The sequence below is a fragment of the Carettochelys insculpta genome, chromosome 16 (genome assembly GCF_033958435.1).
Source record: "Carettochelys insculpta isolate YL-2023 chromosome 16, ASM3395843v1, whole genome shotgun sequence".
NCBI classification, from domain to species: domain Eukaryota; kingdom Metazoa; phylum Chordata; order Testudines; family Carettochelyidae; genus Carettochelys; species Carettochelys insculpta.
Genome location: NC_134152.1, coordinates 30,874,079 through 30,899,461, shown reverse-complemented (window position 1 = coordinate 30,899,461; position 25,383 = coordinate 30,874,079). Strand labels below are relative to the sequence as shown.

Here is a 25,383-nt window from a genome sequence, read left to right as displayed (position 1 = left end):
AGTAGGTAATCAGTCCTAAGCATTTGGTGTAGCAGCAGGAGGGCCAGGCAGGAAGAGCTTTGAACTAGCCTGCTTGTGTTTAATTATTTACTTCACCTGGGAAGACTCTAGCCATTATCTTCTATCAGCTTAGTAAATCTAAAAAATGTGGTCAACTGCATGTGTGACTCCAGTAGCAAATGACTGAACTTGATCTGATTTCCGGCCCCAGCATAGAGCGAAATGATTCCACGTATTCTAATTTAAATATATATTAGCATGAGGTCACAGACTATATTTAACCTGCCTATATAAATTGAAGCAAATGGCACAGTTTCTTCTGACTGCCCTGGAGTGTGGGTTAAAGCAGGTTGATGCCTGGAGGCCTTGGGAAAGCTCACAGGGAGAGGTCTTTCTCACTGTATGAATGGAATTGTTTACTGAACAAATTGAATGTTGCCTTTTTCCCGGTGCTTATTATCTGAAAGTAATGGGGCTGACCATAGACTTAGGTTATATGTTACTTTGGAGAGAAGAGCTGATTCTTATGGAAAAGTTTGTTACTCAGCTCTTCATCTAGTTAGGAGGAAAAGGACAAGGTTCTAATGCAATAAAAATAGTTCTGATCCCATTTAGTGCTCGTCTGGCTAGCCTTAGATTCCCATTTCTCATCTCAAATTCAGTTTAGAAATTCCACTGAAATAAATTTTTGAAGAAAGCCTTGTCTGCACTTAATTGCACCGTCAGTCTTCAGTTACGTGAGGAGCGCAGCTGATGTGATGTACCTGCTGTGGTATCTTGCATTCAGTAAGGTCAACAAGGGCTGCTTTCTTAACGATGCTCATTTAAAACAAAAAAGCAGTCCAGTAGCACTTTAAAGACTAACAGAATAATTTGTTAGGTGGTGAGCTTTTGTGGGACAGACCCACTTCTTCAGACCCTAGCCGTACCAGAAGAGACTCAATATTTAAGGCACAGAGAACCAAAAATAGTGATCAAGGTGGACAAATCAGAAAAATTGTAATCAAGGTGGGCAAATCAGAAGAGCAGAGGGACGGTAGGATGGGGGGAAGTCAAGAGTCAGATAAAACAAAGTATGTAAAAGAGACCATGTAGTTTTTCTCATGTTGGTGAAGCACTGGCATCAACGGGAGTGAGATCAGAGACCGATTTATGACGTCCAGTGTAGAAGTAATAAATGGATGGACACTGCAGTGTCAGTCCACTGCGTAGCAGAGTCAAGGCCTTAATCAGAAAGCCTTTTACGTGGAAAATCTTTTAAGATGGCAAGCACCCAAGTTAAACCAGTATTTTTTAATGTTTTTGTCTTAGATTCTAAATACATGTCTGCCACTTCCTTGTACAGTAAGTTTGCAGGAGATTGATGGAATACTGTTATAGAGGTAATGCCGTTTGCAGAGTTGGTTAAGAGTACTTTCATACTGTTGACTGTCAGTGGTTTTTTTGCATGGAACTGCTGACATTCTTGCTGTGTAGGTGTCTAACTGCTGTGATCAAATGACCATTACCCTCGCCTTTGTGAATCAGACCGCTGAAAAAACATTGCCTTGTTTTCTCTGAAACACATTTCTGGAGTTTCAGATCTCTGCAATAATAAGCTGTAGTCTTGTGAATTCCATCAGGCCACCAGTAACTTGGTAGCTACCACTAAGACCAAACCTGATCACATGGGACAGGAATTCAAGAGATTTCTTTCTGCAGCGGTTCAAATTATAAGTTGCTAGTAAGGTCCAGTAATCTTCCGTTAGTGGTCCATGGATCAATTCCTGTATATCCTTGTTGAGTATGTATTATCAGTTGCATTTGTAGGAAGGAAGTTTAAATCCCGCCTTTCTGATTTCTTGATGTTTGGGTGAGTTAACCTTACTGTATTTGAGGAAGAAGGCCATCCATGCCTTTTTGTAACCGTTAAATATAACCCTTGTCTTTAAAAAAAAGAAAAATCCATTTAGCAAAAAAATGGAAAGCTATTTATTTTGTAAAGTGTTGAGAGGAACAAATTCCCCTTTTATTATTTTTTTTTCTCTTTGCAACCAACCACAAAGAAACGTAAGCTGTCCAGGATTGTGCTGCTTATTTTTTTCCTTGCCTTTTTCTATTGTAACTTACCCATCAGTTGAAAAGAGAGAGCTATAAGGTGGGTTGTATTTCCTCTCCCCTCTTTAACTTTTCAAAACAACCTGTATTTTTGGAAAAGTTAGATTAGCACAAGAAAACTTAAAGTGAAAGGGATTCCTGGGCCCCCAAGACTTCATTCAGTATGTTGCTTGGGAAGGGATGTCAAGAGTTTTGATGAACAAGCATCTTGGAAAAAGCAGCTCCTCACCAAAAGTTTAAAAATCAGTTTATCTAGCATGTAAGTAAATTTTGGCAAGTGCTAATATACAGTATGGAAATTGAACCAACTTTTTTCTCCCATGTTTTAAGTCTTAATCATTTGCACAGCGTAAACTTGTATATGTAATAATCTTGTTTAGCATAATCCTGGAAGCCAGCCTAAGCTCTTTCAAGATTCTTGTCAACACCACAGCCTCCTACAGAAATTTAGCTCTGCTAAAAAGAGCAGAGGCTTCCCTGTTCCCCAGCTTCACAGCTTGTTGGATCCTTTTAGCACCTTGATTCTGTGTTGTAATATGGCAACAAGTGCTGTCAATCAAGGATTCTTTTTCACAAAGATAAGCAGCTGTGATTACAGATCCGGATCGCTAGAGGGCAGCATTAATTGAGAAACGGATAGAACTTTCAGAAGGCAAACACAAAGCAAATTTTCAGGGGAAGGAAGAAAGGCATTATTTTAATTCCTTCCAAGTGGTAAATATATTTGAACGTTCCCCCCCCGCCCCTTTGTGGACATAGGATGTTATGTGCATTCTGCCGTACTGCATAAATGTATGTGGAGCTGTTTATCTGCTGCCCTTGCTAAATGTCTCCTCTATGTAAATCAAGTTTTAATCCTCTTTTGGGCTAAATAAGAGATGTAGGAATCTACCATAGGAGGAGGCAAGTCTTTGCCCAGAATGCTGTTGCCAAATTTCTGTGCAAGTATATATCCCTCTGCCTCTCTGCTCATTCGTTTCTCTAGCCAAACTGGATTTTAGTTCATTTTCTGTATCTTCACTAAGTGAGAGACCCAGAAAACAATCCTAAATGCTGAGTGTCATGGGGTACCCACATACAGAAGTTACATCCCATATAATTGATACCAATTTTAACTAATCTGGTTGAAAGTTGGGCACTCCTTAAATATCTGTTTAAAACTAATTGTGTGTCTGGCTTGCACTTCTCCATGAACTGCTTTAAAAATCAAGCCCTTAATTCAAGAGTGCAGCTTTGTGCAAACCTCCGTTAAAATCCTCCTCCAAGTGTGCTTGTCAATGAAACTGCCAAAAGCCAATCATCAGTCTGGATGTATGATGCAGCACAGATTCAGTCACTGGGGCATGGCCCCACCAGAATACTCAATATACTCAAATTCTTTTAACCTTTACCTCAATTCTGTACTCTTCTTTACAGCAGATAATCTAACAGAAAAGGCCCTCTTAGATGTAGGGTCCACACAGGAGTTGCTGCTAGGGTATCCTTAATTGTTGGTCACATGTTTTGAGAAATGGGCCAGACTTCCAGAGCTGCAGCATTTAGAGTTCGTAATTAACAGGCATATGGAGAGCTAAGCAAGTCACAGGGCCCCCACTTAACAGCTGCCACTGAGAGTGGGAGAGAAGGGATGTGAGACTAGTGATGGAGCCTGCAGTTGATTTCTTTTGCATTTTGCTTGATCAGTAAATGGCCTTGTGTGAATTCTTGTGCAATAAGAGGGAGCGAGCATGCAGGAATGCTGTGGGCAGTCAGCAACTTCTGTCTTTGTCTTCTGACATTGCACTCCGTGCAGCATGTATCTGGCCTGAATCTAGACTAGTCAGTGCTGATTAGATAATGACAATGGGAACAGCTTGGGGGGAGGGCATCTTGTGGCTAGCTAAGCAGGAGAAGCTGCTTGGTAGAAGTGTTGAAATATTTAGCTTTGCCAGATCATCTGTTAGCTATGTATGTGGATTAGGAGCAGGGGGAAACAGACTAATTTTATCAGCTGCTGCTTTTGTTTAAACAGTTTCTAAACAAATTCTATAGTTTAAGTGTAAAGATATTTAGTGGGCTGCAATTAGACTTTGGTAATTTCTGTTGCAATCTCTGCTGAATGCAAAGTCGCTAACCTTACTTACATCTGGCCTCAGATAGGGAAAGCTGTGTAAGTACATCTTCGCTCCTGGAAACAAAGAGTCATCCTGAGTACCCAACATGTTTGCAGTAATCACAGCTGCTTCCTGTCAGCCTGCAGGAAACAGGAGCCGCTACCTTCAAGAGCTGTGCAGTGAAAAGATTACATTAGGTGACTGATTGGATCTCCATCACATCCACCTCATACAAGTTTTAATGGGTTGTCCACGCTACTTGTCAGACTTGGGCAGGTGCAACCAAGTAATCACTACTTAATGTCTGACTTACCCTGGTCATTTTGGAACTGTTCAGTAATTCAGTGGCTTTTTGAAGGACAGTGTATTTATGGGCTAACCTAGTCAAGCTGCCTCATACAATGAAATCACAGTGCTCGTAACACAGAGAGCCTAAAACTGCTAAAATAGCAGATGAATGGATGGGTTAAAGCTATGTAGAAAACCAGGTTTAAAAATCCAAACACAGGTAAACTCACGATATTGGAAATATAATGCAAAAATAATGTTTCAAAATTGGGCTCCAGGATTGTCCCTCTGGCCTAGGAGTGAGAGAAGTGGGTTCTGTTACTGGTGTGACTCTGGACAAGTCACAGCTATGCTTAGCCTCACACTTCTTGTCCTTATCTTCTTCAAAGTGCAAGCTGTTTAGGGCATGGGGGTGTCTTTTGGACTGTTTACCTATGCGTCCCCCAGATTTAGGCAAGTCTTGCTTTGGACATGTAGGTGCTATTGTAATACAGGTTGGACCTCTCATCTGACACCCTCAGGACGTGACCGGTGCCAGACGAGAGAATTTGCTGGACCACAAGAGGTCAAGATTGTCTGGTAGCATTACCAACACTTCCACTGCTTACTGCGCTCTTAGAAGACTTTTTGTGTTATTGTGAAATAACAGTAGAGAACACTGACAGTGAAGACTTCTGGCTGTAAAGAAACTGTATGGCACCATGGGAAACTTGGCCACGCCCATGATAAGTGGTTGTCTTGCTAACTAAAATCACTAAGGATGTTGCTGGAGGAGAGAGTGCTGGGCTAGAGAGGTTTAACCTGTACAAATAAATAAGTTGAGTTGGCTGTAAACTTCAGCCAGGAATGGCATATGTAAGGAAACAGACGTAGTAAAGAAATGCATTTTCTCTTTGGAAACAGAGCTGCTTTGTAAACCAAAAGCTTCTTAATAATGGGGCAAGACTTTATCACTGTTAAAACCAAGCAATGATCAGAGATCTTTGGTTACAGAGTATTAAGGCTAAGATTTTGTAAGGGGTATTTTTTTAAATGGGCAGACCGCAAGCAGTAAAGGAAAATATATGGATGTCTGTAACCTGTCCCTGACCTTTACTAAAAATATCCATGGTAAAATGGGGAACTACCAGGGAACCTCAGAGCCAGCTGGGAGCTCTGGGGGCCCCACCAGCCCCCACCGTGGCCTGAAGATACAGGGGTTCCCCCACTGTCCATAGTGGCTTAGAGCTAGGGGGACCCTGAAGCTCCCAGCTATCGCAGGCTGAAGTCAGTGAAGTCTTTGAAAGTGAGAGATTCCATGACTTTCATGACCTCTATGACAAAATCAGAGCCTTTCTGTGTGTAAAACACTCAACAGCTGGGCTAGTCAAATCAGTTCATATAATAGAGCCTAAAGCAAAGTGTCCAGTCCGGTGATCTTGGCAAAACAGCATGGACTATTAGGTCAGGCCCATTAGGCCAGGTTCATGGCAGTGGAAACAATATGGAATGTTTGCAAAAGCCATGCAAAGTATCTTGGCAGTAGAGCTCATTACAGTTCAGTTTCTTCTGCACTTCTCCTACCTTTTGCATTGGTTTAGGGTTCACCCCTGCGAACACTGACTGAAGGAACTCAGAAGCATATAAGGGGATAATTGCTATTTCTTTAGGCGTGGTGGAAGCTAAGAGGAGAAACTGGACACACTTTAGGTCCCTTTACTGGGAGTAGGTGGACTTGCAAGCCAACATCATCTCTCTCCCCTCACTTGAAGAGAAACTGCTCCCCCTGGGAGCAGAGGACGAGAATTCTGTTTGGAAGTCAACGAAACCCTCTGTGGTTTAAGGGGAGACAGGAACGGCAGACAGTCCCTACAAGCGTTTAAGGGAGAGCAGGTCTGCCGGCACCTGATCTATTGCCCTGGCCTCCTCCACTGCCCTTTTCCTCTGAGGTCCCACGCCTTCCTGCTCCATTCTAGTGCCCTTGGCTGGCGGGCCGTAGGTATCTCTGGCTTTGGAAGGAAGGGTGGAAGCAATTTTAGCAGAACACCCCTGTTGAGAAGCGAATGAAATGCTTTACCATTGGACTTTATAATGTCTGATGCTTCAGAAAAGTGTGGTCTATAATATGAGACCCTAGAGTTGTGAAACAATCAGTGATAGTAGAACTCTGGTTGGGAAGACGTGTGTTAGCCTTTCAATTGAAATGGCCACTTCTGTCGTTGCTGCTGATGTACAGAATCATTTTCAAGCATCTGGTAAATTCTGTGGCATCCTGATAAGAATCTTCTTATGTTGATTTTATTTGGAGCAACAAAGCATTTTAACTCCTTGAGTTTGAAATAGTTCTTTAGGTGTTAGGAAATACAAAGGGGGGAACTATGTCCTCTCCAGAGAATCTGAACTCTTTAGGGAGTGAAAAGCTTTTCTGAATGAGGCCAAAAGCAATCCACTTGCTGTCAGTACTGGTCTTGTGTGTCCAGCTGGTTACCTGTTAAACAACTTGGGAAGCAAAACAGGGAAAAATATGGCAAGTGACACAATGGAATAAAAACAAAGTCCATTCGTTGCCCTGGAAACAAAGAAGGAAGGTTCCCCACTTGCATGTGGCAAAGGAAATGGACTGTCGGGAGGAAATGGGTTTTGAGTTGCACTGGTTTTGGCTGTCTTTTCTTAATGGTCTGAGCTACTGCTTGTATCCCATATATTGAAACTGTGGTGACTTTATCAGGCTAGTCAGCCAGGAAATTAATGTGTGTCTCTGCACAATACTGTATATAGCAAACGATTTTAGAAAAAGTATAATCTAAGGAAGCTAAGGACTTGCTTTTCATCCCTCAAATAGAAACTGATTATCGTTATTATACTTACCTTCTCTCCATAATGGCAAACAACCTCCAAAGTGTCTTCATTATTCTCCTTTGATTAAACAATGGAAAATTTGTCACTGCTAAAATGATTTAAAAAAAAAAAAAAGTAGGCGTGGAGCATTGTGTTCCCTGTATGCTGAGCACTTAGGCAGCCACTCAGGAGAGATTGAGATGTCACCCAGCTGATGAGCAAAGGGCCTGCCACTGGCAGCATGTCTCTCTCTTGGTGGTGTACATCTGCACATGACTCGGTGGGCGTAACTGAGCGTTCTTGACTATATTGTGCATTGGTGTTTCTATCAGAGTGTGTATATATAGTGTATCTGAAAACGAAACACCAATGCGTAAATTAAAATGAGCCATACTGCCGGGAATTAATTCTGTCTTCTGTACTGCACTTAGTATCCTAATTTGTTGCTGGTTTCAAGACTCTGTCACCTACTCTGTCTTGAGCACTTTTGTAATCCTATTGGGTTTACGAACCCCAGACTGGAGAATGCTGTATGAGAGCCAGAGGTGGCCAGTGTGGGAATTTTAAGGGGGGCACCAGCCACATGCTCCTTCCTTTCTGCCCTTGCTCCACCCAGGCTTTGACCTCTCCCCATCCCTGTCTGCCTCTCCTGGTGAGTGTGGGGCATTCTTCCTCCCACCCCACCAAGCCCCAGTGCAGTGTAGCTTAGGAGAACAGTAAACCCTTGAATTATGTGGGGGGTTGTGTTCCTGCAACCCCCAAGTGACTCAAATTTTTGCGCAAGTCAGAGGGCAGATGGGAACCAGGCTGCCACTTGGTTCCCATCTCCCCTCCGCTTGTGGACCTGGGAAACTGACCAGCTCTGGAGAGCTGGTCAGTCTCCTGGCTGCTTCTCCCTGACAGACATGCTGCTGGTGGAAGGCCGGGGAAAAGCTTTTAGCTTGCCTAGTTGTCCGCAGCTGCAGACAGCTAGGCAAGCTTAAAAGCCCCTTCCCCTCAACTGTCAGGTTGACAGCCATGTGGCTGGAGAAGGTGGGGAGAAGAGGCTGCAGGGCAGCATCGAGTTGTGCTTAACTTGTGTTAAAGTGAGTTACGTGCAACTTGAAGCCATGTATGTCGAGGGTTTACTGTAGCATGAGCTAGGAAGCTTGCTCTGCTTTTGGGCTGTACCGCTCTTGTAGGTTGGAGAGGGGCTGCCCCTATGCTCATCAGGTGCCAAGGGAGATGATGCTGGCAGTTGTATGTGGCCCCCTGTGCTCCCCCCACACATCACCTATGATGTGAGTGAATTTACAGGGAAAGGGTTTAACCAAACTGCTGGCTAAATTGTCACTTGTGCTCTGGTTAAGGATTCAGATTCTCAGAATACTACTGAGAATGTCTGCCCATGTGCTGCTTGAAGCATCCAGCCACTGATATATTTAAGGTTGTCTGCTGTCTTTATTTTGTGAGGAGGTGCTAGCAGATCATTGATTTGTTTTGTGAGCAGAGTGACCTGGAGATTGCTGTGTGCCTTTTGAGAAGTGGCAGTAGGCTTTTGTTTGTTACCTGCTAGAGAATCCTTCCATTTCTTATTTCTTTCTCAAGCTGGGAAAGTTAGTACCATTTGGAGTCAACTTTCACATTGACTAAGACAGCTGCAGATAGCACCATACGTATGTCTTAGTCCATATAAACTTCCCCTTGCCTTAGCCTGTTAAAAATGGCTCCTCTCCCCAAAATTTGTTCTAAGAGCTCCTATTGGTGAAGGCATCATACCTAGAGCCCATTGCTAAGCAATTACAGTAACATCGGGAACCTCCCAAATTCCTATTATACTATCTTCATTTCTCAGGTTTCTGGCTGAGGGCTGATGGTTTGCCAAGCTTGACTGCTGTGCTGACTCTATTGCAGTGGTCTCCAAACTTTTAAACCACAAGATCACATTTTGAATTTAAGTCAATCTAGGATGTACCTCAAACCCAAATACTCTTACCTAATCCCCTGCCCTGCCCACACTCCTTCTTTGAGGCCATGCTTTGCCCCACCCCTTCTTCATGGTCGTGCCCTGCTCACTCTGTGGAGATGGGGTACGGGGCGGGAGACTCTCTGATGTCAGCACTCTGCTCTCTTGCCTCCTCCACCTTGCACGACAAGCAGGAGGTTCCCTGGAGCCAGCCCCAAGGCAGAGGCAAGAGCAGCATGGTGCGGGGGAAGGAGTAGCACTTGACAGCCTCCCAGCCAAACCAGTTAGGTTCACCTGTCCAGAGGCTCCAGTGTCTACCAGTAGATCCCAATCCGTACTGTGTGCTGTAGGCTTGATCTTTCCATGCAAATTTGTGCGATTTGTAGCTTTGGTATTTGACATGTCTGGGATTGTCTTTTCTCATTAACACCTGTTGTTATCCTCAGGAAACCTGCAGGAAGTGCCAGGGGCTATGGAAGGAACACATGAACCTTACCTGTGAGCAGCTGGCTGAGAAGGACGACATAAAATACAGAACATCTATGTAAGTAACTTCCTGAATCTGGGAGAGAAAAAACACTGGATGCTTATTCTAGCTTCTAGTGTGAGTTATGCAAGAAACCATCTGTGTTGCTAAATTCGGCAGTAAGTATTATGTGTGATTACATAGAACCCTTGTTTGTGTATTAATAAGGCCCTTGACTTTGTTTCATTCCAGTGGGGGGATTCTAGGGTTATGAAAAATTAATAGGTACCAGGGTTCCGTGACAGAACATCCATGAACGATTTTCAGCAGCGTAGTCCTGGAGGTAAATTAAGACGATGGGAGTTTCCATACCAGAACACATTTGAGTCATTTTAATCTGGCACCTTGCAGCCCTTAGTACCCATTCAGTCAGAAGAAATGAGACCTCAGTATTGCATCTGGCCAGTTATGTTTTGTCCTCCGCGAAGAAGGGATGCACAGAGACACAGAACAATCGGTAGTTTGTCGCCAGATCACTTGTTAACGTTCAGTGATAATCTGAACTACTGGTGCTGTGCACTTTTGTGATGTCTGGACAAAGCTCCCTGGCCTCTTGTGCTGCAGAGGAGATGCGCACGTGTACTTACGCACAAGTATATTTTACATGCTAAGGAATATTCTCTGAAGCCTTTTACAGACCTTCATTTGATGTGTAGATGCTTCGCACAGTCTCCTGTGGAGTCTGACCTTTGTCCATACTGTATTAACAGCCAAAATACTCTGCAATCTCTGTCCTGGAGACTTTTTGAAGAGCAGGCTAGACAGTCATCAGTCAGGGATGGTCTAAATCTATGGTGGACAAACTGCCACCAGCAGGCCGCATGCAGCCCGCTGGAGTTCCACCTGCAGCCTGCCTACGCCCCACTCCCCCTTGCCCCCATGTGCCTCTCATGCACTGGTGCCCTGCAGTTCCTTCTCCACACTCTCCTTCCCAGAGCTTGAACACCAGAATCAGCAGATTAATGGCTCTCAGAAAGTGCCCACTGCTGCCACTTGTGCAGCCCACTCACTCGTCTTGGTTACCCGTCACTGATACAGATAATACTTAGACCTACCTTGAGTGCAAGGTATTGGACTAGAACAGCATTTCTTGAGCTTTTTGTGACCATGGAACACCAAACAATAATAATTTTTTTAAGCAGAACACCTCTTAAAAATTTTCTTCCAAAAAAAAAAAAATTGTCAGAGCAAAAATAACCAAACTACAACATCCACAGCAAAAAAACAAAATAAAATAATTTGATTGGGTATCATAGTAATGAAGAAGTAACATTGTATCTGTTTTTAGTAACAGAAAACATCTATCAGTGTATGATATCGAAAAAGTGTCAGACACTCACAAAAATCCAGTGTTCCGCGAAACGTAGTTTAACAAACACTGGGCTAGAAGACTCTCCAGATTCCTTCCAGTCTTGTCGCATTCTGTGATTCTAATTGTGGAACGTAAGTAGGAGTTGCAATATAAAACTGCTGGTCTTGCATAATGGAATTAGAATAGCCTGCTGTCGTTAATTTGGTCTCTTCTCACAGGCTCTAGTAATTTTGCATCTCTGTTGTGGTGTTTTAGTGTGTTTGAGGGAGGCAGCAATCATGTTTCAATCTTAGAATTAAATTGTGAAGGATTTAGTATTGTGAATCAAAGAGAAGCCTCTTCATTCACCCCCAGCACACATTTTTTCATGAAAATATGAACTTTCATGGACACCATATTGTATCGTTCTGCCACTCTTTTCCCAATAGAGGAGGGGAAGTGGCTTTCATGTCCCAAATGAAAAGGAAAAGATGTAGCTTTAAAACCTTTAATGGAATTTTGCATTCTGTAGTTGTCCAGATGAGACTTCACTGTGTGAAGACAATGTAACTTCCTGTTCAATATAAGGAAAAGGAAGCCCAGCTGGAGTCCAGGCCTCGCTTCCTGCCTTGTCGAGAGTTTCCAAAAGTGTACGAACAGCATCCTGTTAAAAGGACAAGGGAGGAGCAGCAATCAGAGCAGATTCAGTTTCATTAACTGCTTTTTCTGTGTGTTTCTAATCCAGATCCAAGTATTTGGATGGAATGCAGAGAGGGTGTGGATCCTAGTTCATTACCCACTACAATATAAAACTTAGGCTAGGTCTGAAGTTGCTGTGAATTGTGAGAAATACATGATGCTGGTGAAACCAAGGTATATTTATTATGGGCCGGAAGGATGCCTCTGCTCTCCCCTACTATTGTACCTTCCTGTAATGTGGTCTCTACTGACAAGCTCCAGGCCACTTGGAGCAGTCTGTCTGCTGAGTGTGCATCCACATCACAAGTCAACTGTAGTCGCATGACTGAGACAGCACCACCACCAATGGAAGTATTGCATGTTCCGTACACAGCCTAGCCAGCCAAAGCAAAGGAGTCGTCCTTTTTCAATAGCAGTGCAACCCCTCCACTGGGCTATTATGTCAGTTTCTTCCATTGCCAACCTACTGGTTTCGGCTTTGCTAGCTTGTGTCTCATAGGTGGTGAATTGAAGAATTTAGCCTGGCCTAAATCTCAGTAAGACAGATCCTATTAACAGTGTTTCCTGTAAGCTGAGCTCTTGAGTGGCTGCCCAGGAGAAGCTGAGGTGCTGCCCAGCTGAATGAGGAGTGCCCACAGCTGTTCACAGCCAGCAGCATGTTTCTGTTGGTGGAGAACATCTGTACATGCCGCACATGGGTGGAACAAATTAGGGGGTACTTTGCCCGTAATCAGATTTCTTATCTCTCGTGGTGAGAGGAACTAATTGCCAAGATGTTTCCTTCCAATTCCCGCACAAAGATAATATAATGAAAATGGAGCCCTTCTGGTGGATTAAACCCCGAGTCCTGGAATTTCGCTCAGTGTCTTTAAACTGTCTCGCGGGGGAAGGGTTTTGAGGTACCATTGTTAGAACCAAGCACTTCCAGATAACATAGTAGAATCCAGCTTGCCTTCTGAGCTATAAGAAAGCCTATGTGCATATCTTTAAATAGTAACATCTAGAGCGTCCATGCAGGAAAAGGGGAAAGACTTTATAAGATGGACAGAATGCCCATTCTCCTTGGAAAGACCTTCCTTGTTTTAATCTTCAGAAATTAAAGAAAGATCAAATCCAAAAATCTCAGGACTAGCAGACTAAAAATTGAAAAATATGTTCGTGGCAACTTGGTAACCAAAGCAACAGCCAGACACGAGCTGTAGTTAGTGAATGGCTTTACACAGTTTGCTTTTCCTGTACTTTTACCTCCTTGACTAAATATTTCTCTGCAGCCAGCTCGAGACTCCATGTGCCCTTTAGCCCTCTGACTTTGGTTTTACATTCATTCCAAGCCAGAGCTGCATTTTGTCTCACTTGGAAACCAGATTTAAGCCTGTAGAATGTAACCAGTGATTAACTTCCTTTCACTTAATTTGTTTTCTACTCCTCATGGGTGGACTCCAAATGAAGTTCAGCCCAGACCTCCTTGGAACAAACCAAGGCTTCGGGGATGAAGTTGGGAGAAACAGAGGACTGCTGGGGGAATTTAGTAAAAGGTCTATTGAAATAGCTGGGTTCTCATTACTCATGTGAGAACAGGCAAAACAAACATACCGATTCCAGCTTCTTTCCCTGTCACCCCTCTTACATTGCAGAGAAGAGAAAATGACTGCAGCCCGAATTAGAAAATGCCATAAGTGTGGTACTGGCCTAATTAAATCTGAAGGTTGCAACCGCATGTCCTGTCGTTGCGGTGCCCAAATGTGCTACCTCTGCCGAGCCTCCATAAATGGGTATGACCACTTCTGCCAACACCCTCGGTCGCCAGGTGCCCCCTGCCAGGACTGTGCAAAATGCTCTCTCTGGACTGACCCCACGGTAAGTGATTGATTCACCAAGCATGGACTGTTGCAGTCGCCATTTGGTATTAATGCCTTGTGTTAGGAACTCCAGTCTACCATATAAACTGTTTACATGGTAGCACAAGTGCAATACAACCATTTCTTTTCCTCAGGGTCAGACAGTAGCTCAGGTAAAGGACCCCAGCATCCCCTTTAACAGAGTAAAAACAGAAAGACTTCCAGTAAAGGTGGTTTTCCAGTGGAGCCTGCTAAGAACAAGGGTCATGGCATCTGGATAGCGGGGCAGGCCTGCAGCAAGGAGGAATGAGCCATGTGTGTAGTGGTTACAGCAGAGAGTGGAAGTGGAATTCCAGAGATTTATTCCCAGTTCTGTGTCGGGCTCGTTGTTTGACTTTGGGAGCAATTGCTTGCTCTTTGTGCCCGATTGCCAATCAGATATGGGTATCGTGACTCTCTATGTGGCTGCATGGATGAATGTTTGTAAAGTCAAAGTTATAGAGTCACTGATGATATATGTCCGCTCTTACTGCTCTTGGCATTGCTTATGCTGAAAAGGACTGAAGCAAGGCTCTAATGGATGGGGATCATAAGAAGAGCATAAGAACAGCCATACTGGGTCAGATCAAAGGTTTATCTAGCCCAGTATCCTGTCTTCTGACAGTGGCCAGTGCCAGATGTCTCAGAGGAATGAAAAGCCCAGGTAATCAAGTGATCCCTCCCCTGTCACCCATTCCCAGCTTCTCACAGAGGCTTGGGACACCGTTCCTACCCCTCCTGGCTTGTAGCCACTGATGGGCCTATCCTCCTTGAATTTGTCTACCAAAGGAAGATTTTAATACATGTAATAACCAGGGGAGTCACATTCCCCAAGACTTCAGTTTACAAAGCCACAAACTTGGAGGGGGACGCAGGGAGTTGAGCGCTTCGTGCTGCCACGAAGCCGCCTTAAAACAACAAAACTGCAAGCCAGTTTTCCCCAGTACTCATCCCGTGCTCCACTGATTCACTCTTTGCCCTCGAAGGAGAAGCAGCTCTAGGACAGCAGTGGGTTATCAGAACTTCACACGTTCATCTTTAGGCAGGGAGTGCATGCATGTCTTTGACTTCGTTACTCAGTGAACCGCCCTGCATTGGTACTGTGCTTTAAGTGGACCCTCCACTGTCACCTCTACCTGCTGGCTCCTAAGAGCACCCATGTTTCCAAAGAATTCTGAGCCCAGCTGGGTTCATTCTGTGGTTTAAATGCCCACTTTCCAAAAATTGTCTTTCCTGACTTTTCCCAATGCAGTACTTTTTGCCCCAAGCCAAGGTAGACTGTGAAATAACTACTCCTTTTCCCCTTGCCGCAGCCACCGTGCTTCTGATGCCTGTTCATTCAGCGTCCAGTCAGTCTTAATTCCACTGTTCCATTTCCCATCAGGGCATGATTCTGCAAGTCAGAAACAGCAAAGCTTGGTCATTCCCACAAGGCCGCTGATTGTATTCAGCAATGGCATCTCTTCAGAGCTGGGGAGAACACAGGGTCATTCACAAAGCTCATACCATCCTTAGAATAAAACAAAGAATGTACTGTCATCCAGCCCTCTTCATCTGTTCAATTATCCAACACAGCAAAGCAAATTTTCCCACTGTCAGCTGGGAGGCAGCAGTGCCAGCGTTTTGGGGATGACAAAGCATTGGCTAGCTGAGGACTTGACACTGGGTGAGTTCTCTGATCAGTTTGCACAGGGGTGCCATGAACCACATGGGACTGTGTAGGGTTTTAAGCTGAATGTAAATAGATCTTTTGTGTAGTTTAAATCTTTTTGAGTTTTTCAAAGAGAATAAGTGAAGGCGGTGTAGGGCAACTAATTCAGTCGTGCCCCAGCTCTGCTCTAACCTGGGGACTGGACAGCAGGAGTTTTTCAAAGAGAATAAGTGAAGGGGATTTAGGGTAAAGGGGAAGTCAAGAGGCAGAAGAACATCAGGAACCCTATCAGAGGTTCCTATCCTCTGTCTTGGTGAAGAGATCATGTTAGTGAATTGCGTTCAGTTCTCAGCAAGGTACCCCTGGCTCCATATCTGCTCATCAATGTTGTTTGTGTCTGTCCCTGTAAGCCCTTTTCTATGTAGTCTTTTACTTTTTTTCTTCCTTTCTAACCCTCTATTCCTTAACCAACTGAAGGCTCCATGCTGCTTGGTATGGATTTGGGGTGTCCATGGCTGAATCTCTGGCATTGCCTCATGAGCGCTTGTAGGCAAATGTTGTGCTCAGAGAGAACAACAGCTTTGAGCCCCTCAGCTGCTTCCCGAATCTGCAGCTCTATATGTGTGAGCAGCTCCTGCCCAGCTTTCCATATTAGACTGGCACAATCATGAAATGTGGGTAGATGTGTGCATTCAAGTGTGGCTTTTTTCAGTGTGGTCAGGCAGATGGATAAGCCTGCTGCTTTCTGCACCTTCACTGTTTTTTTATTGTTGTTGTTGTTGTTGTTTTTTTAAGTTTTCTTTGTTTTGTTTTTTTAAATCTATGAATGTTCACCCTTGACTTGTTCAGCATCTCTGTTCCCTTCAACTTCTTAGGTTGGGGGGCAGAGTTACCATGCTCTGGTTGTCTTAACAGAGCAAGAAATGGTAACTCCTGGTGTAGGAGTCCACATTGCATGCTTTTATTTCCTAAATATACATTTTAACTTGCTGTGACATTTTGGGATAATTGATCGTTTTTATGAACAACCCAATATGGAGGTGTTGATAGAAATCCCATTGTTAAGACCAATTTCAGTTTTGCCCTTACAGCCAGGAATTTAATCTTCCATTAAGAATCCCAGGTATCTTTCCCCAAACATAGAGCACTCACTTTTTGAGTCTAGTATAAGTCTTCTGAGATGTTACAAATAAATCTGTTAATTAGTTTGAGTTAAAAATTAATTAAAAATGGAGTCCATTAAAACATTTAGTACTGTCATTCTTTGTCCCAAATGATCTTACCAGAATAATACAGGCACTTAAATCTTTCTTTATAGTGAAAAATAATTTAAATCTGGTCCATAGGTAATACTGTAAGGGATTAAGTTGTAACTAAGCTAAGTTACTTGTGATTGTATCTTATGGTTATGGTTTTATAGGCTACCAGTGAGCTCATGCAACAATTAAGTAGGGCCATTGTGACATATGCGATAGCTTAAGCAATTATCACCCCATCCTCTACAGTTAATTTGCATTCAGCAGTTCTTTCAGTTATCTGAGTTAGGATATGAGGGAGAGTGGACTTGCATGCCAAGAGATCTCATTGATAGGCTGCTTGGCCATGCTGTCACTGCAGATGTTATGTGGCCTCATGCTACCTTGTACATCAGTGGCCTCATAAGGCTTTCTGTGGCAGTGCAACCTCCATTTCATTGCACACTGCGGCAGTGCTGCTGGGGGAGAGTCAAGGACTCTCTGAGCAGGTCTACGCTTATGGAGAAAATCAACTTAAGGTATGCAATTCTGGCTATGTGAATAGCATAGCTGGAGTTAACATACCTTAAATCACATTGTTTCAGCATCCCCACAGCAGGAGGACTCTCCCATTGACTTCCCTTTCTCCTCATGACCCCATGGAGTACTGGGGTTGATTGGAGAGCAACAAGCGGTCGATTTAGCATGTCCTTACTAGCACCTCTAAGTTGACCCCTGGGAGATTGCTCTGCAGAGCATCATGATGAAATGCAGCTATAAGTCCAAATGACTCAGGTAAATATGACTCTTCTGGTAAACTAGTGAATCTGGTTTGTATAATGTTACCTGTCTTCAAGTTTCTGGAAATGTTGCATGTTAGCCTTCACTGTTTCTTTTTTAGGATTTATGACATTACAAAACATTTAAGAAATTCCCAGACAAACTATGTTAAACTGGAGTTGAAGTTGAGAGTATGTTTGAGTAATTTCAGGCAAAAAGAATTCCAACAATAGTGCAATTATCCCAAAAACAACTATTATAAACAGAAGAAATTAAGTTAGACGTAAAGGAACTCCATACATATTATGAGAAATATAGAGTTAAGGCACTCAAACAACTTTAAGTCTGGGATGGGAAGGGTGGGGAGAAAGGCGGTGGAAGGGGCAGACCTCTCTAAAGAATCAGATTAGTCTAATGGAGCACAGACTCCGAAATGCCATTGCCACACTACTGTGGTTATTGTGCGTCATCCACTCAGGCCTCTCAAAACTGAGCACTGGCTACATGCTCCTGCTCTGCCCCCAGCCCTGCCCTCACCCACCTCTTTCTCTGGAAGTGCTGCGCAACTTCTGGAGGGTGCAGCGGTGGTCTGGGGCTACTCTTCTCCAGGGCAGGGGCAGGAGTGCTACCTGCACTCCCCAGAAGCAGTGCAACACTGACGGTGAGTGCAAGCGCGTGGGCACCGGGGATGCACGAGACCCCTTTTACACTCCCCCCCCCACACACGTCGCCTCTATTTGCAATACCTGTGTGTACCCTATCCTGTGCGCGACACAACTGCCTTTATCCCCCTTTCCTGTTGCATGAAGGAATACATCAGAAATAGTCAGCGCCTGGTGTTCCTCATGCTCTCCACAGCTGATCTGGGAATGATTGGAGACAAAACATTAATCCTTTGGAAGTCTCTTTCATGAAATCATTTCAAGTTTATTAATAACATCTGTGGCCACACATACATGGAAAAGAGAGAGCATTAAACTGCCCAGAAAGGGAGGCCCTGGTGGATAAACCCAGTCATTCATTTTTTCTAAAGCAAAAAACCTCAGCCCTGAAATAATTAGTGGGTCTGTCCACTGTCTTTGTGTCCTTTTGCATGAGTCTGGGCGACAGTTTCCTGTAGTGTTCAGTGATTAAAGATGGTGCACCTCCCCCGCCCCCACCCCCCCAAAAAAAAAAAAAACCAAAAACAAAACACTGTAGATAAAACAGTATTTTGAAAAGCTTCACTGGTGGGGTAAAATGGATTCTATTTTGGAGCTGCAGTTGGGATTTATTCTCTATATGTGACTTCTGAATCTTTCTTTTATCCTCTGACACTGAATTTTCTCTTCCCTGATGGTTTTCGGGCTAACTGTGTGCACGCAGAGTGCTGCTGATGCAGTGGCTGGGTGTGTTCTTTTCCTCTCTGAAAGCACTGTCAGAACTGGCTTCCCGTTGGTTGCAATGAAAGGGTGCTTTCCCTAGCAACTGAACCCAGCTCTTTATTTAAACTCTCCACGAATCTGCCACGAGCTCTAAGTCAGAGCCATCCTCATCCTTGGTGCTTGGCGTCATGCTTTCTACATTCCTCTGAGCACAAAAGGGAAGCAGCTGACACGGCCTCCTTTCACTGAGATGTAACCAGATCCTCCTGTTTTTGGAACCCCTCCTTAAAGTAGAAAATGGGTCAGCTAACAGTCCAGCAGTCTCTTTTGTTCTACCCTCAGTATCACATCTTTCATCTGAGTGTTAGAACTTGGGGGGAGGCTGTTTGTATGTACTGGATTTGGGGCCAGATCTTAGTCTTGTTTTGCCCTTTAAAATGCAGACTGTTTTGGTATGTCTCCTGCTTGTTTTGTGGTGTCTGTGGTTATTGGATGCCCAAGTACCATTTGGGGATCTAATCACTTTTTATTTGGCACCACCTTATATGCCATATGTATTTTTATGGGAGAAGAGAGAGCCCCGACTAAGAAAAGTCCCCCTCTCCCCCCACCATTGTCACTGAGATGGATCGTGTGCCTGTGGGATCTTAAAGTATGAACCCTGCTTGGTGCACAAGATTTCTTGTTCCTACCAAGTTGGTATGATGAGCTTGAAATCTGTGCAGCTGTGAAAAGACAAATTGGAACTATTGGCTAATTATTTTTCTCATTAAATCTGTTGATAGCTATCACTAACACAAATAAATGATATAGATTGCACTTGCTGCTTTACTTTGAGGCATATCATGTAATCTGGTTTTGTTGGTAACCGAGGATTATTCCTTTCTAACTTCTTCCTCTTGATCAGTAGTCTGATAACCTCTCCTGTTATAGTGAGTGCGCACAGTTCTAACCCTTTTGTTACTTTCTTATGATCCCTTTTCTTTGATTGTAAATAGTTTCCATCATGTCTGGATATGTTCACGTAATTAACGCTATAGGCTCACAAAAAGCAAATCAGATTAGTGATTAATGTAGCTTAGTCTCCTCTCTCAAACAATAGTCAGTACCAGATGCTGGAGAAGAAGATGCAAGAAATGCTGCAATAAGAAATTATAAAGTAACTTACACATGGGGAATTTCTTTTTAATTCCCTTCAGTTTGAGGTTGGTTTACGTTCACAAACAGGAAAATTTATATCATTTTTAGAACTTTAATTCTTTTAGTCCATCCAGTTAGAACTTTGGATGTGTCCTCTCTGTTACTATTGGATGTTCTTGTTGGCCATGCAAGAGTCAAGTGATGTTTTCATTCCCCAAATGGTCACTCTTGAATATTGTTGCAGTAAGCACCACGTGATGAGTCTGTAGTGTGGAAAATTATTCCCATTGTGTCTGCAAAATATGCAGAAAACTGCCTGCTACTCACAGAAGCCTTGTGTGATCATGTGTTTCTGGATATGCCTCCATCGTTCTATAAATTTCATTTTTTATGAACATGTATGCTGGCTTCCTTTTTGCCTTTGACCTCCTTGATGGAATGGGTTATCCAGTAGGTGTTAGCAGGGTCCCTCTCTGCCCACAAAGAGAACAACAGAGAGCAACCGGGTCATGAACAAGGATGGTTTTATGTTAAAATGGAAGCATCTGAAAACAATCAGCTGGCTGCAGCCAAGAGGCACCAGTTTTCCCATTGTGGATTTAAAGTGGGGTATAACAAAGCAACAACTCACCTAACAATGGATTTGAAGCTCCTGTTGGGGTGGGGATTATAATAGGGAGGAGCTCTCAGAAGAACAAGAAGGCAAGACTAAGGAGGGGGACTGGCAAGTCTGGGAAGCCTGAAAGGACTGGCCAAAAGACACATGGGTTTCTGAGCAGTAAGGACGCTCCCTGGAGGAAGAGTTTTGCACGTACACTTCGTTCTTCTGTGGATCTGTGGATCTCATGCGTCCACTGCTTTCACTGTTGCATCGTCTCTAAAAGGTGAAATAGTGATTCAGAGGGTCCACAGCTTTGATGGGGCTGTGGGAATCAAGCTGTTGCTGCTGGGAAAGTTTGGGGTGACTGGCAGTGATTTTAGGACCTAGGCTACTGGACTGTGCAGTCCAGTTTCCCAGGAAGAGTGTTGTTTAGAGGTTCTACACCTTGGGAATGTTCCTAGAGGCCCTGTGACAGTGCTTCTGACCCAGCCAAATCAAAATCCTGTGATGTCCAAGGTTTGGATCTATCACAGCAGCCTAATGCACACAAAGGGAAGCTCATCCAGCATGAAACCCCCATGGCAAGATAGTGCTGAATACCCTTTCATATTGGCACCTTTTGTAATAGACAGGCATTGAGACCTGATTGCTGCTGCTTGCTTCATGCATGGCTTCTGTCAATGCTCTTTCTAGAGCAGGAGTGGGCAAAATCCAGCTTGGGAGCTGGATCCAGTACACCAAATGTTTCTCTCCAGCCCATCCAGCTGACTAGTGGAGCATGCATAGATATAGCCAGCAGCATGTGTTGAGCTGTGCCTCCTCGCACCTTGTTTCATCTGCAGCCAAGCTGCTCCTAGGATTCTCCTGCTAGCTGTGCAGAGCGGGAGGGCCTAGGGTAGTGCTTAAGTCTCGGGGTATTCCCCTTCCCCTGAACCCCTTCTCTGCAGAGCAGGGATCGGGGAGATGGAGACACAAAGCAGAGCTGCTCCAATCTGAAGCATGGCTGGTAAGTGACTCAGCAGTGCAGAGCAGGGGCAGGGGAGATGACAGAGCAGGACAGATTTCCCTTAGAGGCAGAGGGTGGCTTCTCTCAGAAACATACACAGTCCCTGTCGCACACAAACTGCAGCAGACACTCAATCTGTGTCACAAAGTCTGTCTCTCCCAGTTTTTCTTTCACACACATTTTCTCTCTCTCTCTCTGTGGGCCCCCAGTCCCACCCCTTCTGCCCCCCTCCTTGTCCCTTCCTCGGGTACCCAGAGCTTGCCTGTGACCAGAACCAAAATTTGTGGAGTGGCCCCCTATGAAAATGTATTGCCCACCCCCATTTTGGATTGTCTTGTCAGCTTAGCTCTGTTTGCATGAAATGCTGCAGTTCGAGTACAAACAGACTGATTACATGTCGAATCCTGTGTAGTGCTGAGTACCTTACTCGTGTTTATCACTCCTTTTGAGAACTTGAGGACTGGTAAAGGTGTGTGTAAGTTAAAATTGGAAAAGGGGGAAAACTAGGGAATTTCTGTTGCCCCGGTAACAAAGGTAGTCACAGAGAAGTAGCTGTGTTAGTCTGTATCTTCACAAAACAAGCAAGCAGCCGTGTAGCACTTTAAAAGCTAACAAAATAATGTATTGGGGGATGAGCTGTCGTGGGACAGACCCATCCCACGACAGCTCATCCCCCAATACATTATTTTGTTAGCTTTTAAAGTGCTACACAGCTGCTTTTTTGTCCAATGTCTGAAGGAAGTATCTCCGTCGCAGAATGTAATCAGTACCACAGGTGTGAAAACCATGCAGGAGCATCACACCTGAGGCTACACTGGATGTCCTTTCTGAGTAAAGAACAGCTGCCGGTGACGCTGTGAAAATTGTTCTTGAGGTTTTGGGATGGTAGGAGCTGTGGTATCGGGAAATGGCCGTGTCTACCGATGACTTTAAATTACACTCATTTTCATTTGTTTAATTGTCAGGGGATCGTGGAGCAGCTTCTCCTTAGGGGTTTAGCAGCATAATAGAAAAGCATTCCTGTTATAAGTGGTTGTTTACAGCACTGAAATCTGTGAAGTAAGAATTTTTTCCTATTTTAATTCTGACCTGGAACTCTGTCTACATAACAGCCAGCGCTTTTGGTATTAACTTCTCTCCACAAGAATGTCCTAAAGTCTCTCTTATTGCTCACATATTGCGCCGGGTTTTGTGCCTCGGTGTGTCAGTTGATGTGCATTTTTTCTTAAATACTGATAGTATTTAAAACACTCAGGTACTTGTTGAATCAAATGTTTTAACGCTGGGTTTTGATTTTGAAGTGGGAAAGTGTGTTTTACTGGCTTTTTTTTTTTTTGCTTAAATTAGTAGACATCCCTCTTCTAGAAGATGAATGGGGCTCAGCTGAGACTTTGCCATGCACAAAGTATGGAATTAATTATAAATATTCCTGAAAATTGGATTTCACAATGGAAAAAATTGATCGCTCTATTGCTGCATTCAGTGTCTTACTTGTGAAGCACTCTCTTTCTGAGAACCTATTAAACCTGTTCTCTGTGGCCTGCACTTGGCTACCTTGGGTTTCTGGATTGATCTTCAGAGGTTGGTTTGGATCTATAAAGCCTGAAGCGAGCTAGGGCTACCTGCCAAAGAGATTGAATCTCTCCCTGTGCTCTGCTGCCACAGTTGTGGTCAGCTGAGGCATCCGAACAGAAGCTCCTTCAAAATAACAGATGTGTGACTGGCAGAGTATTCTTCATTAGGGCTTCTAGTCTCTGGTAGTGCTGCTTTCTTCTTCCACCTCCTCCCTTATCTCCTCCCCTCCAGGTCCTCAACAGCTAGTTTGTTGGACGCCAGGGTGAACAGGAAGGTCTGTCTTTTTTTCTCTGGCTCCTGAAGAAATGGATGGTAGGGAGAACTGGTGCACGACCTGGGGACTGTGTGCGAGGTTGCTTTTTAATTGATGGTATTCCTGTACATTCGAATTGACCTCTGAGCACTGGATGAATAAACAGTCTATATGTGGTGGCAGCCTAGGTGGGCCAACTGGCAGTTGAAGCAGTGAATGAAGGTAGCATGATGGCTGATTGGTGTGAATGTTTGCGGTCGTAACACCAGAACTTAAGCTCCGGAGTAGGATCCCCAGGAGAGGGAACTGGCACCTTTAATGTATCTGCTTCAGAAGTCATTCAGGGAATTGAGCTACTGTAAAAGGAGCGTCTGCGGAATGCACGCTGAACGTGGAAGTCGTACAAAGGTACGTCTACACTTCCAGGACAATCAAAGTGCCGGTGGCCAATCTTCTGGAGTTCGATTTAGCCTGCCTTGTAGGGACGAGCTAAATCGAACTGTCATGGCACCACTGTCGAACCCGGTACTCCTGGCAGTCATGAGGAGTAAGGGAAGTCGATGGGAGAGTTTCCCCTGTCGCCTTTCCTCTGTGTGAATGGCAATTGGGTAGCTGGAATTGCGCATCTACAGTTGACTTACCTGCCTGGTGTAGACCAAGTGTGAGAGTCATTCTTCTGTATACAAGCTCTCTGATAAGTTTGTCCCCAAACTCTTATCTGCAGTTGACTTACCTGGCTGTCTTCACAGAAGGAGGTTGATGGGAGAAACTCTCCCATTGACCTCCCTTGCTCCCTGTGATATTGAGTACAGGGTCAGCTGAAGGCCCCAGACAGTTTGATTTTGCACATCTCTAGCAGGAGTGCTAAACTGAACTTTGGAAGATCAACCCTGAACAGGTCAATATTCCCCATAGCCTAAACCAGGGTCAGCAACCTTTCCGAGGCAGCATGCTGAAATTTGACCTTTTCACCTCTCTGTATGGTCCAAGTGCCAATGATACTTTTTAAAATCAATAGTAGTCCAACCTACATTTGGCAGAGTAGCCTTCTTGTGACCCAGCATTGTCCCAGTGTGAAGAGCCAATTCTTGCAGGGATCTAAAATGTTTTTTCTCCCACAATTACACAAGTGCTGACTTCAGCAGAGTCTCTTGGTCCCCTCCCATGCTGGGTGGGAGCCGGGGGCTGAGCTTTCACCATGTGCCACTCTAAATCAGCGTGAGTGACACGTATGCTGGGGGTTGCTCTTAGCTGGGCACCTCAATTGCATGATTTTAGGGGTGGGTGTGCTGCTCAGGCTATAAATAAGGTGCACCACTATACCTCTTTTTTTTGTGGGCGAGGGGAGCATGGTACAATGAGGTTCATTATGTACAAATTTTCAGACTCAGAGGCAGCTGTTCTTGGACGTGGACTGGGGGTGAAAGAGCTATTTCAATTGTATTTTAACTCTATCTTGAGAATTCTAGGTCTGAGATTAAGATACTTTGGATATGCCTCTGAACTCTGTTTGCCTATTCCCAGCTATGCATTGTGTCCTCAGACACTCCCTGCCAAATGGCAATCTGATATCTGTAGCTCAGACTCAGAGGGTAATTAAAAGCTTGTGCATGCTTCCTGGTAAGCTTCTTCCATAAAATAACTGTGCTTCAGCACTTCCACGTCAATATGTAGACCATCATTAACAATTCCTAAAAGTAATCCCTTTGAAAAAATGTTTAGGAAAGGTTTAAAGTTAACCACTGACTCAGAAGAATAATCAAAGTGGGGCAAGGAGCCAGGCTTGATGGCTTTCTTTAGATCAGGATAAGGTTTCCTGGAGACAATTAGGGTATTTCCCCATCTCTTCTCCTGTGAGCACACCCTGAACAAGCTGAGCCACCGTTGCTGCTAAATAGGGACTGGATGACTAGCTGTGAATCAGGAAGCTGGCAAAACATTTTACACATACACACATCACATATTTCACAGGAGGGTCCCAGAGCACTCTCCAAAACACAAGATATTTTCCACATTACAAATTTGCAAAAGAAATGTATGTAATGCAGTAATGGAAATAAGATGGAGAGAATTAACTAGAACAATGTATCTTGCAAAGTATGGACTGTTTAAATTCCCCATACATCCCAACTGCAATCACCTGCT

The 25,383-nt window shown here is 44.1% G+C and overlaps 1 protein-coding gene across 2 annotated transcripts in view; it reads left to right on the top strand.

Annotated features, from left to right (window-relative positions):
- The window catches only part of RNF216 (ring finger protein 216), a 113,895-nt gene that overhangs the window by 71,580 nt on the left and 16,932 nt on the right, over positions 1 to 25,383 (top strand). For both annotated transcript variants that reach the window (XR_012647822.1, XM_075011282.1), the window contains exons 14-15: positions 9,687 to 9,784; positions 13,391 to 13,613. Coding sequence is in view for 1 of the 2 variants with exons in the window: in XM_075011282.1 (XP_074867383.1) it covers positions 9,687 to 9,784; positions 13,391 to 13,613 (321 nt within the window). In the remaining variant the exon portion in view is untranslated. The remainder of the gene's footprint in view (positions 1 to 9,686; positions 9,785 to 13,390; positions 13,614 to 25,383) is intronic.